General features: G+C 43.6%; 1 protein-coding gene across 1 annotated transcript in view; it reads right to left on the bottom strand.

The window, feature by feature from the left end:
* TMX3 (thioredoxin related transmembrane protein 3) overlaps positions 1-21,134 on the bottom strand; it is a 105,278-nt gene that overhangs the window by 69,729 nt on the left and 14,415 nt on the right. Inside the window, exon 4 of the mRNA XM_073631273.1 lies at positions 7,129-7,252. Coding sequence (XP_073487374.1) covers positions 7,129-7,252 — 124 coding nt within the window. The remainder of the gene's footprint in view (positions 1-7,128; positions 7,253-21,134) is intronic.

Here is a 21,134-nt window from a genome sequence, read left to right as displayed (position 1 = left end):
TGATCCCAAAAACCGATACCGAAACAACTCCGATACCGAAAGTGACTGTTTTTAAAAATATTTTTATACAGGATCAGAGACTGCAGACATGGTACAGGAGATGATCAGAGACTGCAGACATGGTACAGGAGATGGCCAGAGACTGCAGACATGGTACAGGAGATGGCCAGAGACTGCAGACATGGTACAGGAGATGGCCAGAGACTGCAGACATGGTACAGGAGATGGCCAGAGACTGCAGACATGGTACAGGAGATGGTCAGAGACTGCAGACATGGTACAGGAGATGGTCAGAGACTGCAGACATGGTACAGGAGATGGCCAGAGACTGCAGACATGGTACAGGAGATGGCCAGAGACTGCAGACATGGTACAGGAGATGGTCAGAGACTGCAGACATGGTACAGGAGATGGTCAGACACAGGAGATGATCAGAGACTGCAGAGATGCTACAGGAGATGATCAGAGACTGCAGAGATGCTACAGGAGATGATCAGAGACTGCAGAGATGCTACAGGAGATGATCAGAGACTGCAGAGATGCTACAGGAGATGATCAGAGACTGCAGAGATGCTACAGGAGATGATCAGAGACTGCAGACATGGTACAGGAGATGATCAGAGACTGCAGACATGGTACAGGAGATGATCAGAGACTGCAGACATGGTACAGGAGATGGTCAGATACTGCAGACATGGTACAGGAGATGGTCAGATACTGCAGACATGGTACAGGAGATGGTCAGATACTGCAGACATGGTACAGGAGATGCTCAGATACTGCAGACATGGTACAGGAGATGCTCAGATACTGCAGACATGGTACAGGAGATGCTCAGATACTGCAGACATGGTACAGGAGATGGTCAGATACTGCAGACATGGTACAGGAAATGGTCAGAGACTGCGGACATGGTACAGGAGATGGTCAGAGACTGCGGACATGGTACAGGAAATGGTCAGAGACTGAGGACATGGTACAGGAGATGGTCAGGAGATGGTCAGAGACTGAGGACATGGTACAGGAGATGGTCAGAGATTGGGGACATGGTCAGAGAGTCAGAGACTGCGGACATGATACAAGAGATCATTGCAGCCTCACCAGTGTCCGTCAGATGCAGCCAGCCTGTGTCCCCGGTAGTACAGCCAGTGTCTCCAGTAGTGCAGCCTGTGTCCCCATTGCAGCCAGTGAAGGGAGAGAGCCGCCACCGCCTGTTTGATTACAGTGCCGGGAACATCACAGCTTTCATTTCAATAGCTGTGTGTTCCCCCTTGTGCGCCGTCACATACAGCTCCTCCCCCTTGTCCGGGCACTTTGATAGACAGATCACCCGTCCAATGGGACGGGTGATCTGTCTATCAAAGTGCCCGGACAAGGGGGAGGTGCTGTATGTGACGGCGCGCAACGGGGAACACACAGCTATTGAAATGAAAGCTGTGATGTTCCCGCCACTGTAATCAAACAGGCAGCGGCCGCGCCCCTGCCCCATTCGGTATCGTCAAAAATTCTCTTTCGGCTTTTTGCTGAAAGGGCCATTTTCAGCGTATAACACGCACAGGCGCATTCATTTTAAAAAGGAAGTTTCAGGAAAAAAACTTAAATTTTAAATAAGGAACTTTGAAGCAAAATAAGGGTCAGTGCCCATCTGCAGCCTCACCATTGCCATCAGTGCAGCCTGATCGATGCCCATCTGCAGCCCAGAGGGGACAGGGAGGGGGGCGGGACGAGTGCTGAAAGATTACATACAGTGAGAATCTCCTATGATAGACAGAACAGAACAGTGGTCCAATGGTGGCCCAGGAGAGGGGACTTCCTATTACAGAGGCCACCAAGTAAACAGGAGATTCTCACTGTATGTAATCTGATGGCGCTCGTCCTGGCCCCCTCCCTGTCCCCTCCGAGGCAGCTAAAATTGAAGTATTGGCGTATAACACGCACACGCTATTTGCTCCCGATTTTCATGGTGAAAAAGTGAGTGTTATACGCCAATAAATACAGTATATTTATAAAAAGGTCTTATGAACCGAGAGTTAAAACATTTGTAGTAAAGACTCGTCTTGTAACTGGAATCCTTCGAATAGCAGAGTATTTCTGGTAAATATCTATAGGGTTAACCAGCTCTTACTTAACAAACTAAAAATATATGTAAATGCAGGGTGTGCTAATTGCAGGCTACAGTTAAACAAGGTGATATGTTCTGGCAGACTGGTTTACATTTTAAGGGTTTGCCTTTACCACCTTTCTCCGTTTAAAATGTACAATATGTGCAGAAAAACAAAAGCAGATGGTGACATTTGCAACAAGCTTATAGCTTTACAATGAATGGCAGTTTTCTATAGGGACAAATGCAGAGAGATTACATAAAATCGACAGATTACTTGGTAGACCACAGCAAGTTCTTATCACAGGCAACCTATACAGAGAGAAATACTGAAACAGCTTTGTTGACTGCCATCTGAAAATGCTAAATGTCAGCTTGTCCCCGCCATCAATACATCATCAAGCAAACAATAATGCAGATATGGAAAATCAGAATCTCTAATCTTCCTTCTTGCTCCAGGGCAGGAAATGAAACAGGACTGAAGCCACTGGATTGGCAAGGCAGCCAGGAACCTGGCATTTTCAGAGAAAATGATAAACAATTGGTAACCTCCACAACTCCTCAACACAGCTTGCCTTTAAAGAGGAACTGTCTCCTAGGCCAGGCGTCTCCAAACTATGGCCCTCCAGTTGTTCAAGAACTACAATTCCCATCATGTTTATTAATGTCTGTGAATGTCAGAGTTTTACAATGCCTCATGGGGTGTGTAATTCCGCAACAGCTGGGAGGGTCGTAGTTTGGAGATCCCTGACCTAGGCCATTCAGCACAAAGAGACCCACACATCAATAATACTCATCTTACCAATGCTCTCTCACCACTCCTGCCTCCATCAGCTGACAATAATACCCAGTGCTTCCAGGTAAGAGAGAATTTGATCTCCTCCCATGTGACAGCACTTGGGTCGAGGCTCCAATCACTACACTTGTGCACTGTCACCTGACCAGGAGAGTACTGTTACTGTTCTGTTCTTATTAGCATCCAACACCAGTTGACATATTGGATTTCACTGTTGGATGCAACAGAAGCAAGAGTGGTGATGATGGGGCCATTTACAAAGACACTGTCACGGTCACGGTGAGTGACTGCACTGCAAGGGTTATTTGCTTGTTAAATGAACACTTTGAAAACACATCAGATCTCAGTGGTGAAAAATCTCACGTTGGATATCTATACTGATATGGACTGGGTAATGTGTTAGGAACGAAAGGATGCCACATCGTTTGATGGAAATGAAAATGATCAACCTACAGGAGGACTCAATTCAAAGACACCCCCAAAATACTTATCATTTATGATTATTTTTCACTAGTTTTGCATTTGGCTAGGGTCAGTGTCACTACTGGTAGCATGAGGCAATACTATAGAGTTTGCACAGGCAGTCCAACTCCTCTAGGATGGTACATCAGTACGTGCCATTGCCAGAAGGTTTGCCGAGTCTCCCAGCAAGAGCATGGAGGAGATTCTAGGAGAGCTGGACAGGGCTGTAGAAGGTCCTTAATCCATCAGCAGGACCGGTATTTGCTCCTTTGTGAAAGGGGGAACAGGATAAGCACTGCCAGAGCCCTACAAAATGACCTCCAGCAAGCCACTGGTGTGAATGTCTCTGACCAATGAGAGCAGGTTCACCATGAGCACGTGACAGATGTGAAAAGGGTCTGGAGAAGTCGTGGAGAACATTATGCTGCCTGTAACATCGTTCAGCATGACCGGTTTGGTGGTGGGTCAGTGATGGTCTGGGGAGGCATATCCATGGAGGGATGCACAGACCTCTACAGGCTAGACAATGGCACCCTGACTGCAATTGGTTATCGAGATTAAATCCTTGGACCCATTATCAGACCCTAAGCTGGTGCAGTGGGTCCTGGGGTCCTGGTGCACAATGATGCCCAGCCTCATGTGGCGAGAGTATGCAGCCAGTTCCTGGAAGATGAAGGAATTGATACCACTGAATGGCCCCCCACGCTTGCCTGACCTAATCCAATAGAACACCTCTGGGACATTATGTTTCGGTCCATCCGCCGCCGCCAGGTTGCCCCTCAGTCTGTTCAGGAGCTCAGTAATGCCCTGGTCCAAATCTGAGAGGAAATACCCCAGGACACCATCTGTCGTCTCATTAGGAGCATGCCCCGGCGTTGTCAAGCATGCATACATGTGGGGGCCATACAACCTACTGAGTACCATGTTGAGCTGCTGCAATGAAATTTCAGCAAAATTGACTAACCTGCTGCATAATTTTTTCACTTTGATTTTTGGGGGGTCTTTGAATTCAGCCCACAGTAGGTTGATAGTTTTCATTTCCATCAAACGATGTGACATCTGTTCATTTCTAACACATTACCCAGTCCATATCAGTATAGATATCCTGCATGATATTTTTCCCCATTGAGATCTGATGTGTTTTCAAAAAGTGTTTCTTTAATTTTTCTGAGCAGTGTACAAAGATTTACCTACCCAATACTCTGATCCTCTCCATTGGGAGACGGGCCCTGACATCATCAAGACCAATTCAGGGTCCATAACTTGGATGCATTGATGCCAAGGGACAGTTCACAAGAGCGTGGGGGAGCACGTCAGGTAAACAAATGTGTTTCTCCTCTACCTTAGGCAAAACAAGCAATTAACCCTTAAAGTGCAGATGCAGCTCCACTGCAAGGTATAGCGTTACATTTTTCTGCAGTTGGGCCTTAAATACGGTATATGGTGAGAGTGAAGTACTGAAAAACCGATTAGTAATACATCTTAGAAATTTCTACCACATGTTCTGAGGCCATCTGGGACATAAATGCCACTTTGTATGTAACAGTATTAGAATATTTCTTTAGTTTATACAGATACTAAACATTTTTATGTATAAAAATTCCAAAAGTTGCGGCTTTTTTTTCTCCTCCATTTTAGATGAAGGGTGAATGGTTGGATCCTCTGCCAATTTCTATTGTTGTCTGTGTCCACTCTGGGAAGAATCACTCTTTTGGTCCCAGTGACCATTGGCACCAAGACAGAAAGTGTGGGGAGGGGGCACAGGTTTGCCTTTTCAACCAATTAGCCAAAAAGACAAAAAAAATTGGTTGTAAACCTCAGTCATGAACTCTGAACAAAGCACATATATCTGTAGTATTTACTTGTCTTTCTCCAAAGCTCTGAGTGTCGTTTCTTTCTGGTGCTTCCTTACTCTGTTATCAGCATGTCTCACTTCTGAGAAGTTTTCCCGACACCAGAGATAAAAAGGTGATGGGGAGGAGAGCTCAGCACACAGCTTCTCTATTATCAACACAGTAGGGCTGAAACAACTAATCGATTAATCGACAACTAATCGATTATGAAAGTAATCAATTACTATTTTCATAATCGATTAATCGGCCAGTAACATAATGGGGTTAAAAAATAAATAAAATGAGCCCTTTATAGTACAAAAAGAGCAACAAATCGCTACTGTAAATATTACTTTCACAGTTCTACAGTAAAAAATTAACCCTCTTACAGTAGCGATCTGCTTTTTTTGTACTTTTTTTTAACCCCTTTATGTTACTAAACGTCTTAGACCTGGTTTATGTCTGTGTTTTTGCAGAAACGCACTACAGTTCATTTACATGGTTTCCTATGGGACACATTAACATCTATGCTTTTTTCAGCAGCTGTGTATTTGGAAAGGGTCGGGGACTTTTTTTTTTTTTAAACGCCAAACGGTGCTTTTTTGGTTCAATATACTTCAATGGAGAAGATGCAGAAAAGCATGTAATGTGTTTTTGCAGCAATTTGCGTTTTTAAATCTGCCCAACAACAAATTGGCCCAAAAAATTGCAAAAAAAAAAAAAAAAAAAAAAAAACACAAATCGCAGCAAAATCACATGCACAAAAATCAAAAAAACGCACAGCACAAAGCACTGCAGAAACAGATCAAAAGCAAACTGCATAGGTGTGGTGTGTACTGAGCCTTATGCTTGCCACATGCATAAAATTTCAGACGAGAATATTCAGAAGAAAAATCTTTGTACATTCGCTGAATGAAAGAATGTTTGAAATTTTCACTTGTTTTTAACATTCCGTTTTTAAAACGATTGTAATTTCTGAACGAAAACCGCATACACTGTCTGACAATTCCTTTGACTGAGAAGTTTTCTATTTCCAAATTTTCCCATCACTGTGGTTGAAAATGAACATCAATTTGACCCCACTAACGATTAGAAAATCGAACGAACGTTCTTAAAATGCCTTTATGTTTGACGGAAGACATTGTTTGTTTTTTTAATTAAAAAAAAAAATAAATAAATTGATCTGAGTCTGATGATATTTACCAGATTCACTCTTTAATAGTATATACAGTATATCTCCTCTAATAGTATATACAGTATATCTCCTCTAATAGTATATACAGTATATCTCCTCTAATAGTATATACAGTATATATCTCTTCTGTCTGTTATTCTCAGAGTGGATTAGATATTTTGCTCCCTAACCATATAGTTGGTTATTTATATTTACCACTGCATAGAGATATTTAAGAATACATTGCCTTTTTTTTAAACTTTATATATTTAACTAAATTATACACCACACTTTTTTTTTAAGGTTATTAACCGATTAATCGAAACAATAATCGGCCAACTAATCGATTATGAAAATAATCGTTAGTTGCAGCCCTACAACACAGCTCTGCATGTTCCTTCATTCCTGTGTGGTGTGTGAAGGGGGGTGTGTCCCTTCTCTCCAATCAGCTCTCACACAGTACAAGAACTCTAACTGCAGCTCCCCGCCCTCTCCTCTGTGCTACTGACAGATGCAGAAGAATTTTATCTTGATTCAGCACTTGGAACAGATGTAGACGTGTAGAAGACTGGAGACAAACAAATAAAACTTAAGTAGGAGCATTTGTTTCTTCTCTCTGTATCATCTGAGGCGTGTCACGTCACTGGGTTTAATGAAAGATAACATCTGATGCTGTGTCGGTTTCATTTCTGGTCTTGAAAGAGACTACAATACGATCTGTCACCTTTGTGTTCCTAAACCGGTTCATATACAATGCACCTACTTGAATGAACTGTTGCATCCATCTTTCCGACTCTGACTGGGGAACCGCTAGACCTCATCTCAATGCCAACTTCATTCCAGACAGGTTCAAGCTTCTTGCAGTGACCACACCAGGGAGCATAAAACTTAAAAAGAAAAAAAAAAAAAAGGAATACATCATAAACAAGCCATAATATAGACAACACAACTCTGCACAAGTCTGCACATCTCTTCAGCTTACTCCTAATGTGTCCACCTTTAGGCTATGTTTCCACTATTGCGTCCCCAAAGTCGCGCGATTTTGCCGCGATTTGAAGCAATGCCTGTATCTATGGACCTCAAGTCGCATCAAACTGGGACCAAAGTAGTGCAGGGACTACTTTGAAGTCGCTGCGACTTGAAGTCGCACAGATATGAACGGTACTCATTGGAAATCATGGGATACAATTTGTCATGCGACTTTTCAGTCCCAAGTCGCATGAAAAGTCGCACTAGTGGAAACATAGCCTTAGGAGAAGTTCGTCCCACCTCCACCTAAAAACTGTACTATTACTGTCTCCATCAAATCTTCCCCCAGACCTTTTGCCTCTCCCTTTTAGATTGTGGGCTCTCACAAGCAGGGCCCTTAATCCTTTCATGCCGTAACGCGTGTGACTGCCGTGTCCTGCCATGTTGCCAATAAAGGATTCTTGTAATGGATGTTATGGAGTAGCCAGCTTTATTGTATTAGAGGATACATGGATTGAAATGCAGTTGGTTCAGCAGGAACTGGCCAAATTTTGATTCATGTATGGTTGTTCCCATTCAGGAGTTGAACGGGATTGTCTTGATATTTTCGCTGCAGTTCTGATCAACGTATTCTAACAACTAAGGAGTCCAACTGTCAGAATACAATAGCACAGCTGGGGGATTTCTTTATCAACCTCAAATGTGTGGATGGGGGAATAGGTTAATTTTTTGGTTAACCACTTGAAGAACCAGCCTTTTCTGGCACTTTCTGTTTACAAGTTGAAATCAGTATTTTTTTGCTTGAAATTACTTATAATCCCCAAACATTATATATTTTTTTTATCAGAGACCCTAGGGAATAAAGAGCAGATTGTTGCAGTTCATTATATCACACAGTATCTGCGCAGCAGTTTTTTCAAACGCAATTTTTTGGGGAAAAAAATAAACTTTAATGAATAAAAAAAAAAAAAACACAATAAATACCCAATATTTTTTGTAAAATATGAAAGATGATGTTATGTTGGGTAAATACATACCTAACATGTCGCAGTACTTAAAAAAAAGCTTTCAAATATTTTACAGGTTACCTGTTTAAAGTAACAGAGGAGGTGTAGCGCTAGAATTATTGTTCTCACTCTAACATTCGCGGTGAAACCTCACGTGTGGTGCGAACACCATTTAAATACGTGGGTGCGACTTGCTTACTTCCGCCCTAGACCAGAAGTGACATCACAACGTTGCGCCAGTCCTCCAAGGCCACAGAAGCGATCAGGTCTCTGTTTGCCTCTGTGACCAGCTGGCCACACCGTCGGATCGTTTCTACAGTGCGCCAGTAAAACACAACGGTGAGTGGTGGAAGGAGGGGGACTGCCCTCCCGCTGCTTCAGAAAGCGATCCAGTGTCCAATGAGCTGCTTGGACCGCTCTCATGAGAAAGCCAGCCACTGGCTAAAGAAAAAAAAATAAATACCCGGATTATGGCCGACAGCTTTAGCCATAACCCCAGTAAACCACTTGCAAGCCGCCACGCACATATATATATGTATTGTTGTCAGTGAGTGGTTAAACAAAAAAGAAAAAAAAAAAAAAAGATCCATCGATGGCCAGCTCAAAGCTGGCTGTAGATGGACAGAATTTCTAATTAAAATTCTTAGGAAAAGGCTTCGAAAAATTTACACAAAAATTCTCAGGATATAAGAATGTTGTTCGAAAGACTTTGCTTTTAAAAATTAGATTTTGGAATGAATGGACATAATTGAAAACCACATACACTGTTAGAAATTAGTTTGAGAAAAAATTTCCATCCTGTTTCTTCAAATTTTCTCATCACTGTGGTTAAAAAATTAACATGAATTGACTCAACCGATTAGATAAACAAACATTTTTTTCGTAAGAATTTTCGTTCAAAAGTCTACCCATCTATGGCCAGCTTTACGCAGTAGCAATACCCCGATCAACCCTTAATGCCCCGTACACACGGTCGGACTTTGTTCGGACATTCCGACAACAAAATCCTAGGATTTTTTCCGACGGATGTTGGCTCAAACTTGTTTTGCCTACACACGGTCGCACAAAGTTGTCGGAATTTCCGATCGCCAAGAACGCGGTGACGTACACCACGTACGACGAGACTAGAAAAGGCCGGTTCAGAACCAAGCGCGGCACCCTTTGGGCTCCTTTTGCTAATCTCGTGTTAGTAAAAGTTTGGTGAGAGATGATTCGCGCTTTTTCAGACTCGTGGCTTTCAGATCGTTTTCTGCCGTTCAGTTTGTGCTTGTGGGTTTGTATCTGCTCTTCAGTTCGTATCAGAGTTTTCTGTGCGATCTTGCCCGCTCGTTGCTGTTTTTCAGGTCGCTCTTCACAGGCCTTGCTGTTCTTCAGTGCATTCTGTTACTTCGTTCTGAGCAGCCGACCGTTTTCTAGCCATGTTTCGTATGCGTACTCCTCGTAGAGTTCGTGCTGTGCGGGGGCTTGGGGTTGGGGTCCTGACCTTGACACAAGTCCAGTCCATGAACAGGGTGGGGAGGAGTTCATGGACCAAGAATTGGTTGCTTCAGCGTGACCAGTTCTGTCATATGCCTTTGCTCCGTGAGATCCGTGAGAATAATCCTGATGATTTCAGGAACTTTCTCAGGATGACGGACCCCATATTTCACCATTTGTTGGCTTCGCTGACCCCCTATATTAGCAGGCAGGATACCTGCATGAGGCAAGCCATCACTCCGGAGCAGAGGTTGGTCGCTACCTTGCGGTATTTGGCCACAGGGAGAAGCCTCGACAGGCATCTCCCCCCAGGCTCTGGGGATCATTATCCCAGAGACCTGTTCTGCCATCATTCAGGTCCTGCAGAAGGAGTATATGAAGGTAAGATTTTTATCCTTTTATATCACATTTTATTGTATTGAATGTTTGATAATCTATTGTATTTCTTCCCTCATTCCCTAATTACCATGATTGTAATATGCTGTGAATGTCCCCTTTGTTCTCATGCATGCTGGATTTTTAGGTAATTATTATTTTATGTCCTTCATACATATTTGCCCTTCAATAACCTCTCCAGCATGGTCTTTCCTGGCCTATATTCACCTCATGTAGTCACTTAATGTATTTTATCAGCTCCATAGTAGTGCTTTACCCCAAACACCCCCTAAAATGTTTGGAAATGTTATTTTTGATTCAAATTCAGGCAGAGTGCCAGAGGCTTTTTTTTGTGGTGTCCCCAAATTTTTTGTAACCCTCCCTCCCCCAACTGCTAAGTCAGCTGATCACAATTCTCTATCCTCAATCATCTATCTGCTGACTTTGCCAAACCCATACACACTATACCCACCTCTTTTGTGGTCAGATTTATGGATGAATTCCCCAAAGCATGTAGTGCAAGGGCCTGCCTGTATACCTTCCAATGGTACTGTTTAAAGTTTTTGTATCCTATTATTATCTTGATAGGTAATAGCAGAATGTTCAAATGTCCTCAAATGTGTACAGTGTGTATTTATATCTTTGTATTATGACACTTCTTACCTGTCCAGTGGTCTGCCAATAGTGTAACTAAGGAGGGGCTGTTCCAAGTAATACCCTGTATTTAGGCATTCATCTCTCAATGAAGTGAAGAGGGTTACCTGTCCAAGAGTTCCCCCCCCCCTATAATGTTAGAAATGGCCCATGAGAGGGGGGGAGGGGGGATATGATAGGTGTACCTTATACTTTGTTGTTGTTAAATTCCCCTTAATAAATGCTATCTGGAGGTTGCCCATAATGTTTGTGTCTAATCTGCTTGCCATGTTTCTGTGAAAAAATAGTAATGTTTATTGTTTTTTCCTCAACAGTTTCCTTCAACGCCACAGGAATGGCAGACTGTGGCCTCCCACTTTGCCCAGCGGTGGGACTTTCCTAACTGCGGAGGGGCAATTGATGGGAAACACTTCCACATCGTCCCACCACCCAACTCGGGGTCGTACTATTATAATTACAAGGGGTTTAATAGTATAGTGATGTTGGCGGTGGTGTCGGCTAATTACGAGTTCTTGTATGTGGACGTGGGGAAGAATGGCCGGATGTCCGATGGTGGAGTGATCGCCCAGACGGAGTTCTACAGGCATCTCCAGAATGGCAGCTTGGACTTGCCACCTCCAGAGGACAATGTTGAAGGTCTCCCATTTGTGTTCGTTGCTGATGAAGCATTTGCGCTGGGGGACCACCTGATGCGGCCATTCCCGATGAGGACCCTCACCCCGGAACAGAGGGTTTTTAATTACCGGCTGGCCAGAGCCCGAAGAGTGGTGGAGAACACATTTGGAATCCTGGCCAGCCGGTTCCGATTATTTCTGACACCCATCCATATGGCGGAGTATAAACTGAACCATATAACACTTGCCTGCTGTGTTCTCCATAATTTTTTAAGAAAACATTCAGCCAACTATGCTGGCTCAGTTGGGCCTGAGGCCGGAATCCCTAATCCATCAACACTGACGGCGCTTGAAAGTGGCCGTCCTGGCTTGCCCTCCCTGAATGCCCGTGATGTCCGGTTACGCTACCTGGAATTCTTTGCGGGTAGGGGGGCTATCAATATGCCAGACAATCTGTGACACCTTTTTCAAATAAAAAACATCCAAAAGAAATTCTTTGTGGACATTTACTGCTTGTGTTTGTTTTAGCTGACCCTGACAGAAATGTGTTGAGTGCAGAAAATGTCGTGATTGGGTAACCTTATAAAAAACAGTGTTGGCTGGTACTTCCTAAATGCAAAAACACATTTCACTACAAGTGCACTTGCAACTGCACAGAACCTGCACTTGTAGTGCAAAGTGTATTTGCCCTTAGGAAATAACCCCCATTTTTGCATAAAACAGCAATTACATCACCCCAAAAGTGTTGTAGTGTTGAGACAATAATCCACACATTCTTGAGTAGGGCACTTTTTTATACCTGCACAATCACATGTGCATTTCCCAAAGGTTTTTAAAACAAACCAACATGTTTGTTGTATAACAATGTTTGCAGTAGCATTATCAAACATCGAAATATCCATTTCAGATAAAACAGGCCTGTGTAAAACCAACAAGAAAGCCAAAAAACTTGAACTTACAAAGTTCACATTAGGTAAAACCTGAAGGGTTTGATATAGCGTTCAGATGGGGGGAAATCATCCCTGGAAAAGCCAAATTTGGAAGATGCACACCAATTTACGAATGTCAACATGTGCTATCTGCCATCAGGGGGGATCAAGGGACGTGTTTTGGGGGAGCAAGCCCTTCCTCAACGCTACTTTATAATTGAGGAAGGGGTTGCACCCCCAAAACGCGTCCATTGATCTCCCGTGATGGCAGATAGCACATGTTGGCACACTGTGTGCATCCTCCAAATTTGGCTTTTCTAAACATTGAAAAAATTCTCGTACGATAAAACAGGTGATTTTGTGGGGTTTAAATTCGCCCCAAAACATCAATGATGTTATTATTTTTTTTAATAACATCACTGATTTGTTGCTGGATGTTTTGCAATTGGAGATTACACCCCATGATCTCCCCGATCAGTATCTGGGCACTTTCAGATGTAAAGCGTTCTGGATCACGATCACCTAAAAAGAGATAAAGAACAAAAAAAAGGTCTCAAAAATCTGCCACCATCCATCTCTTTTACCTGAGCCTGTGGTCGCAGACACTCACCTGTTGTGGTGCCAATCTCCACCACGTCTTCTTCTTCCTCCTGCTCAGCTTCTTGGGTTGGTATTTCCCCTTCTTCCAGAGGGGGGGGGTCTCTGGTCTCCTGGGATGAGGGGTGTCCGAGTCTTTTCTCCCCTATGTAAAACAAAAATGGTATAATTAGCACACAGATATTTGATGGCAGAACTAGAAATAGGAAACATTGCTTGGAAGTGGGGTACAATTGTCTATTTTAGCAGAGTTCCAAGATGTATTTTTTTTATTGGCCTTTGTCAAGCTGCAATACTTTACCTGTTTAGTACAAGCTTCACAGATGTAGCCCCCCCTATAGTATACACTGGAGCACCTGTGTGGCCCCCCCTAATAAAAATGGTGTTCTTGTGTCCCACACTAGTGCTCCAGTGTCCAGATGTGAAAACAGCTGCTGAGTGCCCTCTCCTTACACACAATCTAGTTTGCATTTCATTCTAGTAACAAACCCATCTACACAAACAAATATTTGGCATCCAAGTAGGCCCCCAAAAATGTGTGAAAATGCATATGGCCTAAACAATGGTGTTCTAGAGGCCGAAAGAAAAATGTTTGATACGAACGAATAATGGGCCCATGAACATTAAAGTTGACCTTTTTAAACGTTACAATTAATAAAAGCATATGGAGCAGAACGAACGTAATAAAGACAGAAAGAATAGGAACACAGCACAACTACTTACTTTTTTGCAGCACTCTCCGGATCTTTCGGTACTGCCCTGGCTCTCTCAACTTCAGGTCCGACCACCGCTTCCTGAGCTGATCTTTAGATCTTCGTACCCCGAAATTCCTCTCAAGACTCCTGACCACTTTCGCCATGATCTTGGCCTTTCGGATGTTCGGGTTGGGGTAAGGCCCATATTTTCCGTCATAGTCGGACTTCCTCATGATGTCGACCATCTCCAACATCTCCCCAAACGACATATTTGTGGCCTTAAAATGTCTCCTTCTGGATCGGGACGTGCCTGGATCCGCCCTTTCCTCCTCCTCCTCCTCCTCGTTGCTAGAATTAACACGCACCTGTTATAACTCCGCCATGTGCTCTTCACCCACTGCGCCGAACGAAAAGGGGCGGGGAATACACTAGAAAGAACGTCAGGGGCGGGCAGAGTTACATGCATGCGCAGTGTGTATAAAGCGTAACACGCGTGCGTATTACGTACGATCTGTGAGCGGAGGAAGGAGCATTGGACGCGCCGATCGTAAGAACGAAGGTAAGAGACAAACTTGTGCCTATACTGCTTCTAGATTGAGGCCTATATTGTAACAAGATTAGGAGAGTTTTGTCTGACATTAGGCTTTGTCTTGTGTTGTGTCTTGCAGTGAACATGGATATCTTAATGAAAGACAATGACTTCATGTCAGTATTCATAGATATGCTAAGTGAGCTGCCCTGTCGGTGGGAGATTAAACACCCCCATTTCAAGAACCAAGCAAAGAGGATGGCAGCACTGGAGCAATTGTGTGAAATTGTGAAGCAGGTGACCCCCACGGCAGACATCACCTATTTAAAGATATTAATTGGTGGCCTGAGGAACACATATCTAAGGGAGCGCAAGAAGGTCCTGGATTCACAGAGATCCGGAGCAGCAGATGACATCTATGTCCCCAGGATGTTGTACTACGACAGGCTGCGCTTTCTGGCAGGCCAGACTGAACCCAGGCCATCCCTCTCCAGTCTTCCTTCCACGCTTCCTTCCCCCCCGGCTGAGGCTTCTGACGCCCAACCTGGGCCTTCCAGGCCACATGTGGAGGAGCCCAGATTGAGCCAGGTATAGCATTCCTCTAAATATTTCTGCTTGTCCAATCAATGATGTTAACTAGATGTTAGTTGGGAGTACTAATTTAGGATTGTGATTGATGATGCAAAAACTAAAACCATGTCCCTTTTTCATACACAGGGAAGTCTCAGCCAGGAGGTGGCCGGGCCGAGCCGGCTGGCTGATATCAAGGTCCCTCCACCCCCCCTGAAAAGAGAAAGTGGCAGTAGGAGGAGTACCCTAGAGGAGGCTGCTATAGCATTCTTTTGGAGGGCTACAGAGGTCCTGGGAGCACCCCACACCATGCAGGAGAACATTGCTGCCTTCATAGCCTATAAAATGCAGAGGATGGAGGAGGGCCAAAAAGCCATGTGTGAGGCCCTCATATCGGAGGCTCTGGAGAAAGGTATGAGGGGCCAAATTACACCTCACACACATCTTTGGGATGGTCCTCCTCCTGAAGGTCCTCCTCCTCCCTCTCCTACAGGTCCCCCCAGTCCTCCTCCAGGTCCCCCCAGTCCTCCTCCTCCTCCAGGTCCTACTCCTCCTCCTGCCACATCTCCAACTGCACAGCCACAGCCGGGAAGGAAGCGTGGAAGGAAGACCAGACAGTGATTGCCCTGGGTTCAGTCTGGTCGGCCAAAAGATGCAGCCTCTTGTGGTACCACAGCCTGGGGACACAGATGTCATCTGCTGCTTTCCAGATCTCTGCGAATCCCGGACCAGACTGGCCTCCCTTACATATGGACTCCTCAGGCCACCAATTTTGATGTTGAAGAATTGATGTCTGCCGTGGGGGTCCCAGGCTTCGCTAATTTCTCCTGTTGATCCAGTGATGCCTTCCTCTTTGTTTGGTTCTGATCCCTTAATAAAGGATTTTTGTTTTGAATTATACTCTCCTATGTGTTTTACTTCAAAAAGGACAGTTTGTTTGTGAGGATTCAGGTACATTTCAAATATACAATGTGAAATGAACAAGGGACACCAACACCAAACAATCTCCTGGAGATTAAATAATAAATGATATCAATGGTGTTGGGGTAACTTGACACACAAAACACACCCAAAAATATTCTGGAGTAAAAATAAAAATAACATTGAACAAAGATCAGCCTTGGAAAAAATCCAAACATTAAAGAAAAAAAAAGGCTTAAAATCCAAAATAAAAAAAAAAAAAATATATATAAAACTGTCAGATGTGACAACTAATAACAATATATTCAGGGAATCCCACTAAAAAAAAACAAATAAAAGTTTGTGAGAAGTGTGTGTGAATATGAGCAGCAAAACTACTTAATTCTTGTCACGTTATAAAGAAGAAGAGAGTGCGCTGTATTAAACCATTTTGAACATTGCAGCGTGACGAAAGTGCTGTATCCATTGCGAACGCTAAGTTTACCAGAACAAGCTGTCCCGTGTCGGAATTTCTTCTGAGCATTCGTGGCACTTTGTGCGTCGGAACAGGCCACACACGGTTGGAATTGACGCGATCGGATTTTGTTGTCGTAAAATTTTATCTCCTGCTGTCCAACTTTGTGTGTCGGAAAATCCGATGGAAAATGTCCGATGGCGCCCACACACGGTCGGAATTTCCGACAACACGCTCCGATCGGACATTGTCCATCGGAAAATCCGACCGTGTGTACGGGGCATTAAAAGAGAAGTATGGGAATGGGGTTTTCTTAATTAATCATACTTAGCCGGATGCAGCATCGGTCCCCCACTGACTCTAACATGGAGAACCGATCGATCAAACACCTCCGATCGCTCGGTTCTCACAGCTCCATTAGAACCAGCTCTCTGCTTTGTCCCCCCCGCCACGCTCACTGGAGCACTGGGCTGTTGAGGGGATGGAAGCGGCCGGTTCAGGCTCTCAGTGGCCCGTTGATAGGCTGAGCCCGGAGCGGGTCCAGGCATGTGGGCAGATTCTGACCATATGGTCGCAAACTTGCCCGATCCTGGAAAAGTTCTGTGACGTCAGCCGACAGCAGGCTTCAGCCCGCTGTCTGCTGAAAACGGGTCACAGGAGTGCAGAACGAACTGCACTCTGTGATCCATAGGAGAAGTACAGCCAAACAAGCTTTGGCTGTACTTCTCCTTTAACAAGGTACAACAGTGGATCATTGTGTTAATGAAATGCACATAAACAGATGTGAAATGACCAAGATAAAAGACAGCTTAGTATTATGTCCAATTAAGTAAAGTCTTGTAATTTATTTCCATCAAATGCATGCTTGGAATTAAAGTGGTTGTAAACTGTTATATACCCAGTAATGTGACTGGCCTCAGGTGATACACACCTGAAACAAATCCTCCTACAGAAGTTGTACATGTTTATCTATAGCACTCTCTCCTCCACATCTGTTCAAATGGCTGAATTTATAAAGCTTATCTGAGTGTTCAGAAAAAAAGGGGGTGGGGAACAGAAATTATACTCTACATAGCTCAGTGAGGAGATCTCTGAGAGCTGATAGGAGGAAAGGGACAGACCCCCCCCCTCCCTTCACACAGCACACAGGAAGAGAGTTGAGGCTGTCAATCAGCTGGAGGTCCCTCCCCTGTCACCATTTTTCTCTTGATGTCAGGAAAACTAGTCAGATCTCTCATGCTGATAGCAGAGATGACACTTAGTGCTCTTAATTGAGACAAATACATACTATAGAGGGATATGCTTTGTTCACATTTCATGTCTGAGGTTTACAACCACTTTAACCACTTGCCGACTGGCTTACGCACATTTAAGTCGGCAAAGTGATTTGTTACCGCGAAACGACGTGCCATAGCAGGTGCCCGCTGCATGGCGGGGGACCCAATACCTGTGATCGCGGGCAAGAGAGCCAGAACGGGGATTTGTGGGTGTAAACCCACAAATCCCTGTTCTGACAGGGGAGAAGAGACACATTTGCTGTTTGTAGTAATTACGAACAGCGATATGTCTCCTCTCCTACTCAGTCCTATCCCCATACAGTTAGAACACACTGAGGGAACACACATTTAACCCCTTGATTGCCCCCTAGTGTTAACCCCTTCCGTGCCAGTGACATTCACACAGTAATCAGTGCATTTTTATAGCTCTGATCGCTGTAAAAATGTCAGTGGTCCCAAAATGTGTCAAACGTGTGCAATCTTTGCAGCGCAATGTCACCATCCCGCTGATCACAGGAAAAAAAAAAGAAAAAAAAATTGCAGATCAACGACATTAGTAGTAAAAAAAAAAAAAAAAAAATAATATATAAAAAAAAAAAAAAAAAAAAAAAAAAAAAAAAAAAAAAAAAAGCCAAAAATCTTTCCCATAGTTTGCAGACGCTATAACTTTTGCGCAAACCAATCAATATACGCTTATTGCGATTTTTGTCACCAAAAATATGTAGAAGAATATATATTGGCCTAAACTGAGGAAGAAATTTGTTTGTTAAAAACATTTTTTGGGGATATTTATTATAGCAAAAAGTAAAAAGCATAGTTTTTTTTAAAAATGTAATTTCTTTTTTGTTATAGCACAAAAAATAGAAAAACACAGAGATGATCAAATACCACCAAAAGAAAGCTCTATTTGTGGGGAAAAAAGGATGTCCATTTTGTTTGGGTACGACGTTGCACGACCACACAATTGTCAGTTAAAACGACGCAGTGCCGTATCGCAAAAAATGGCTTGATCATTAGGGGCAAATCTTCTGGTCTGCAAGTGGTTAAGCTGCGTCAAAATACAAAAAAATAAAGTTTTTTTTATTAAAACACATTACTTATATTTGTTAGAAAATAATAACGTGAGCCTTTCTTGTAAGAAAAATGCCATTAGCATCCCACTGGGTTTCATTTCCCTGAGCCTACATTACTGCTAACACATGCACTTTTTTTTGCTGTATCATAGCAGTAATCAAAGCAAATCTATATGAGATAAGTGCCAACAACAGCTGCAATTCTCCAAAAAACTGTTTAATCAATCTTAGTTTTAAATTCCAGATAAATGTTTAAACAACAAATTGTGAAGAAATCTGCAGCTGAACAAATTCCATTCTTCTCAATCCCTTCGGTTTGTACCCATTACGGGATTTAAGGCATATTGGCAATTGTTGCAAGTTGTTTGTGTAGAACTTGGGGAATGAAATCTACAGAAATCAATAAAAACAGTAATGTTCCCGGCAAGAGTTCCTTTTTAATGTCACAGCACAACTCGGCTATATTTTACATGTACACAATCACTTCTAATTTACTCGGCTGTATTTCATTTGCCTTTCAGAACACAGAGAAGAGACGCAGAGAAATAGATACTATAACCAACTGGTAAAAACAAATGCGTTGCACTAATGGAAGATATGTTTGGATAGTGGAGCGTCCTCTTCACCTTTTGTCGCTGCAGAGTAATATCTTTCTACTTTTTAGGAGCATTTTAGATGATTGTTTCACTAAACCCAATATCAAAAATAACATCATATTAAATCGGTGGCAACCCGCGTAGCACATGTGTGGCAACAAAACGAAAGAGCTTTAATGCCCACATGCTGCATTTATGCATCACTGGGCGGTCGATGTTTCTGTGCTGAGCGTGCACTCACTGTGTGCTCCCAGCACAGAGACTGAGCTGTCAAAGACAGCTCTTGGTTGGTCCCCACTAATGATAGGTAGCTGGTGAGACCAGCTCCTAATCATGTGACCACTGTGACAGCCAATCACAGTGGTCACATGATTGCCGATCCCTCGGGTCACCCAGGCGTACAGATGTTGTTAATGGGAGGTTGGGGCTAGGCAGGAAGGGGTTAAAGAATGTTACCCCAACCTTTCTTATTCCTGATAGGTGTCTGCTATACCATGTACTTGTAAGAGAAGGTATCCTGTTCTCTTTGTATTGCTTCCTTTGTGTGAAATCCCTGGTGTTCCTACCAGTCCCCTTGCTTTCCTATTTAAAAAAAGGAACCACATTAGACATAAGCTCTCATGTACACTGCTGGTGCTAAACGGACATTTAGGAGCAGTTGGGCGTTCGTTTTTTCAGTGCTGGTGATTGCAATATACGTGCTTTTCTTGTACCAGTCAAAGCAGAAATGAAGGGAAAACAGCTGACGTGGGGGAATGCAGAACATTTGTGAACTCAAAAAACACTGTGAAATCGTTTTGCAGATTATAATAAATCAATGTTATTTTTAGAATGAGCGTTTAGTGACACTTTAAAGGAAACCTGACTAAGAAAGGCCTGCAAGTGGCCACTGTTTACCTTCTTCTGAAAATGCTAGGCACCTGGCTGACACACTGATCACCTGGCTTCCATCATTTCTGAGCCAGTGCATCAGATCAAGAATGCAGAAAGTAAAGTCTGCATCCCTGATCTGCACACTGAAAACTATAGGACCTATTTACACCAAGTGCTGCAGTTGCCAATATACAGCCCTGTGTGCCGTGTATTATAGTGCCAATCATTGTGAATGACACCCCAATGCAGAGCAGCTCGCCACACCGTGCATACCATCCGTTATAGTGTGGTGGGAAAAAAAAAAAAATGTCTTGTAATTTAATTTATCTATTGGAAATCCCATCTATAAAAGTGTGAATAGGCCCTAAAGAAAATGGGTCAGGATGATCAGCCCGGTAACCAGCATTTTCAAAAGCAGTAAAAACTTGTGAATGTCTCCCAGTGCAGGTTTTTTGTCAAAATCAATGACAGGCTGCAATACTCTTTGGCTGTACGCAGATATACACACATCTAAACCTTTTTTGTATGCAGGATCGTATGCAAAGCACATACATCCCTATAAGCAAGTACTGCTCAGTAGTGTGAAAGTCAGCGTTCAGCCACAGTAAACTTCAGCCTGTCCGTGATTTTGACAGGCTCCTGATAGCAAGCTCTACGCAGCACCTGTGACCCCCTGGACAGAGAATTAAAGGAGAAGTCCAACCTAAGCTCATTTTGGGTGTACTTCTCCTGTGAATCACAGGAGTGCAATTCGTTTTGCACTCCTGTGACCCATTTTCAGCTCTCTGCTAACGTCACCAATGTCAGTCCAGGCACCGCGTCATCCCGACAATAAAGTCTGGATTCACCAGGTGCCTGGACTGACACCCATCTCAGCCTCTCAGCTGCGATGGCCACTCCCCGCCCCTCCACAGCTCGACGCTGCAATGAACATGGAGGAGCAGAGCAGAGAGATGCTGATTGACAGGCAGCAGCTCTCTGCTCAGGGAGCTGTGAGAACCGAGCCATCGGCGAAGTTCGATCGCTCAGTTCTCAGTGTAGAGCCGCTGGGGGACAGATGCAGCATTGGACTGATGCTGCATCCACCTAGGTAAGTATGATGGGGGGGGGGGGGGACAAACAAACCCATACTTCTCCTTTAAGCCTGAATATACGCTGTA

This window comes from Aquarana catesbeiana, linkage group LG05 (assembly GCF_042186555.1).
Source record: "Aquarana catesbeiana isolate 2022-GZ linkage group LG05, ASM4218655v1, whole genome shotgun sequence".
NCBI lineage: Eukaryota > Metazoa > Chordata > Amphibia > Anura > Ranidae > Aquarana > Aquarana catesbeiana.
The sequence above is the reverse complement of the archived record's forward strand: the minus strand, read 5'-3'. Positions and strand labels throughout refer to the sequence as shown.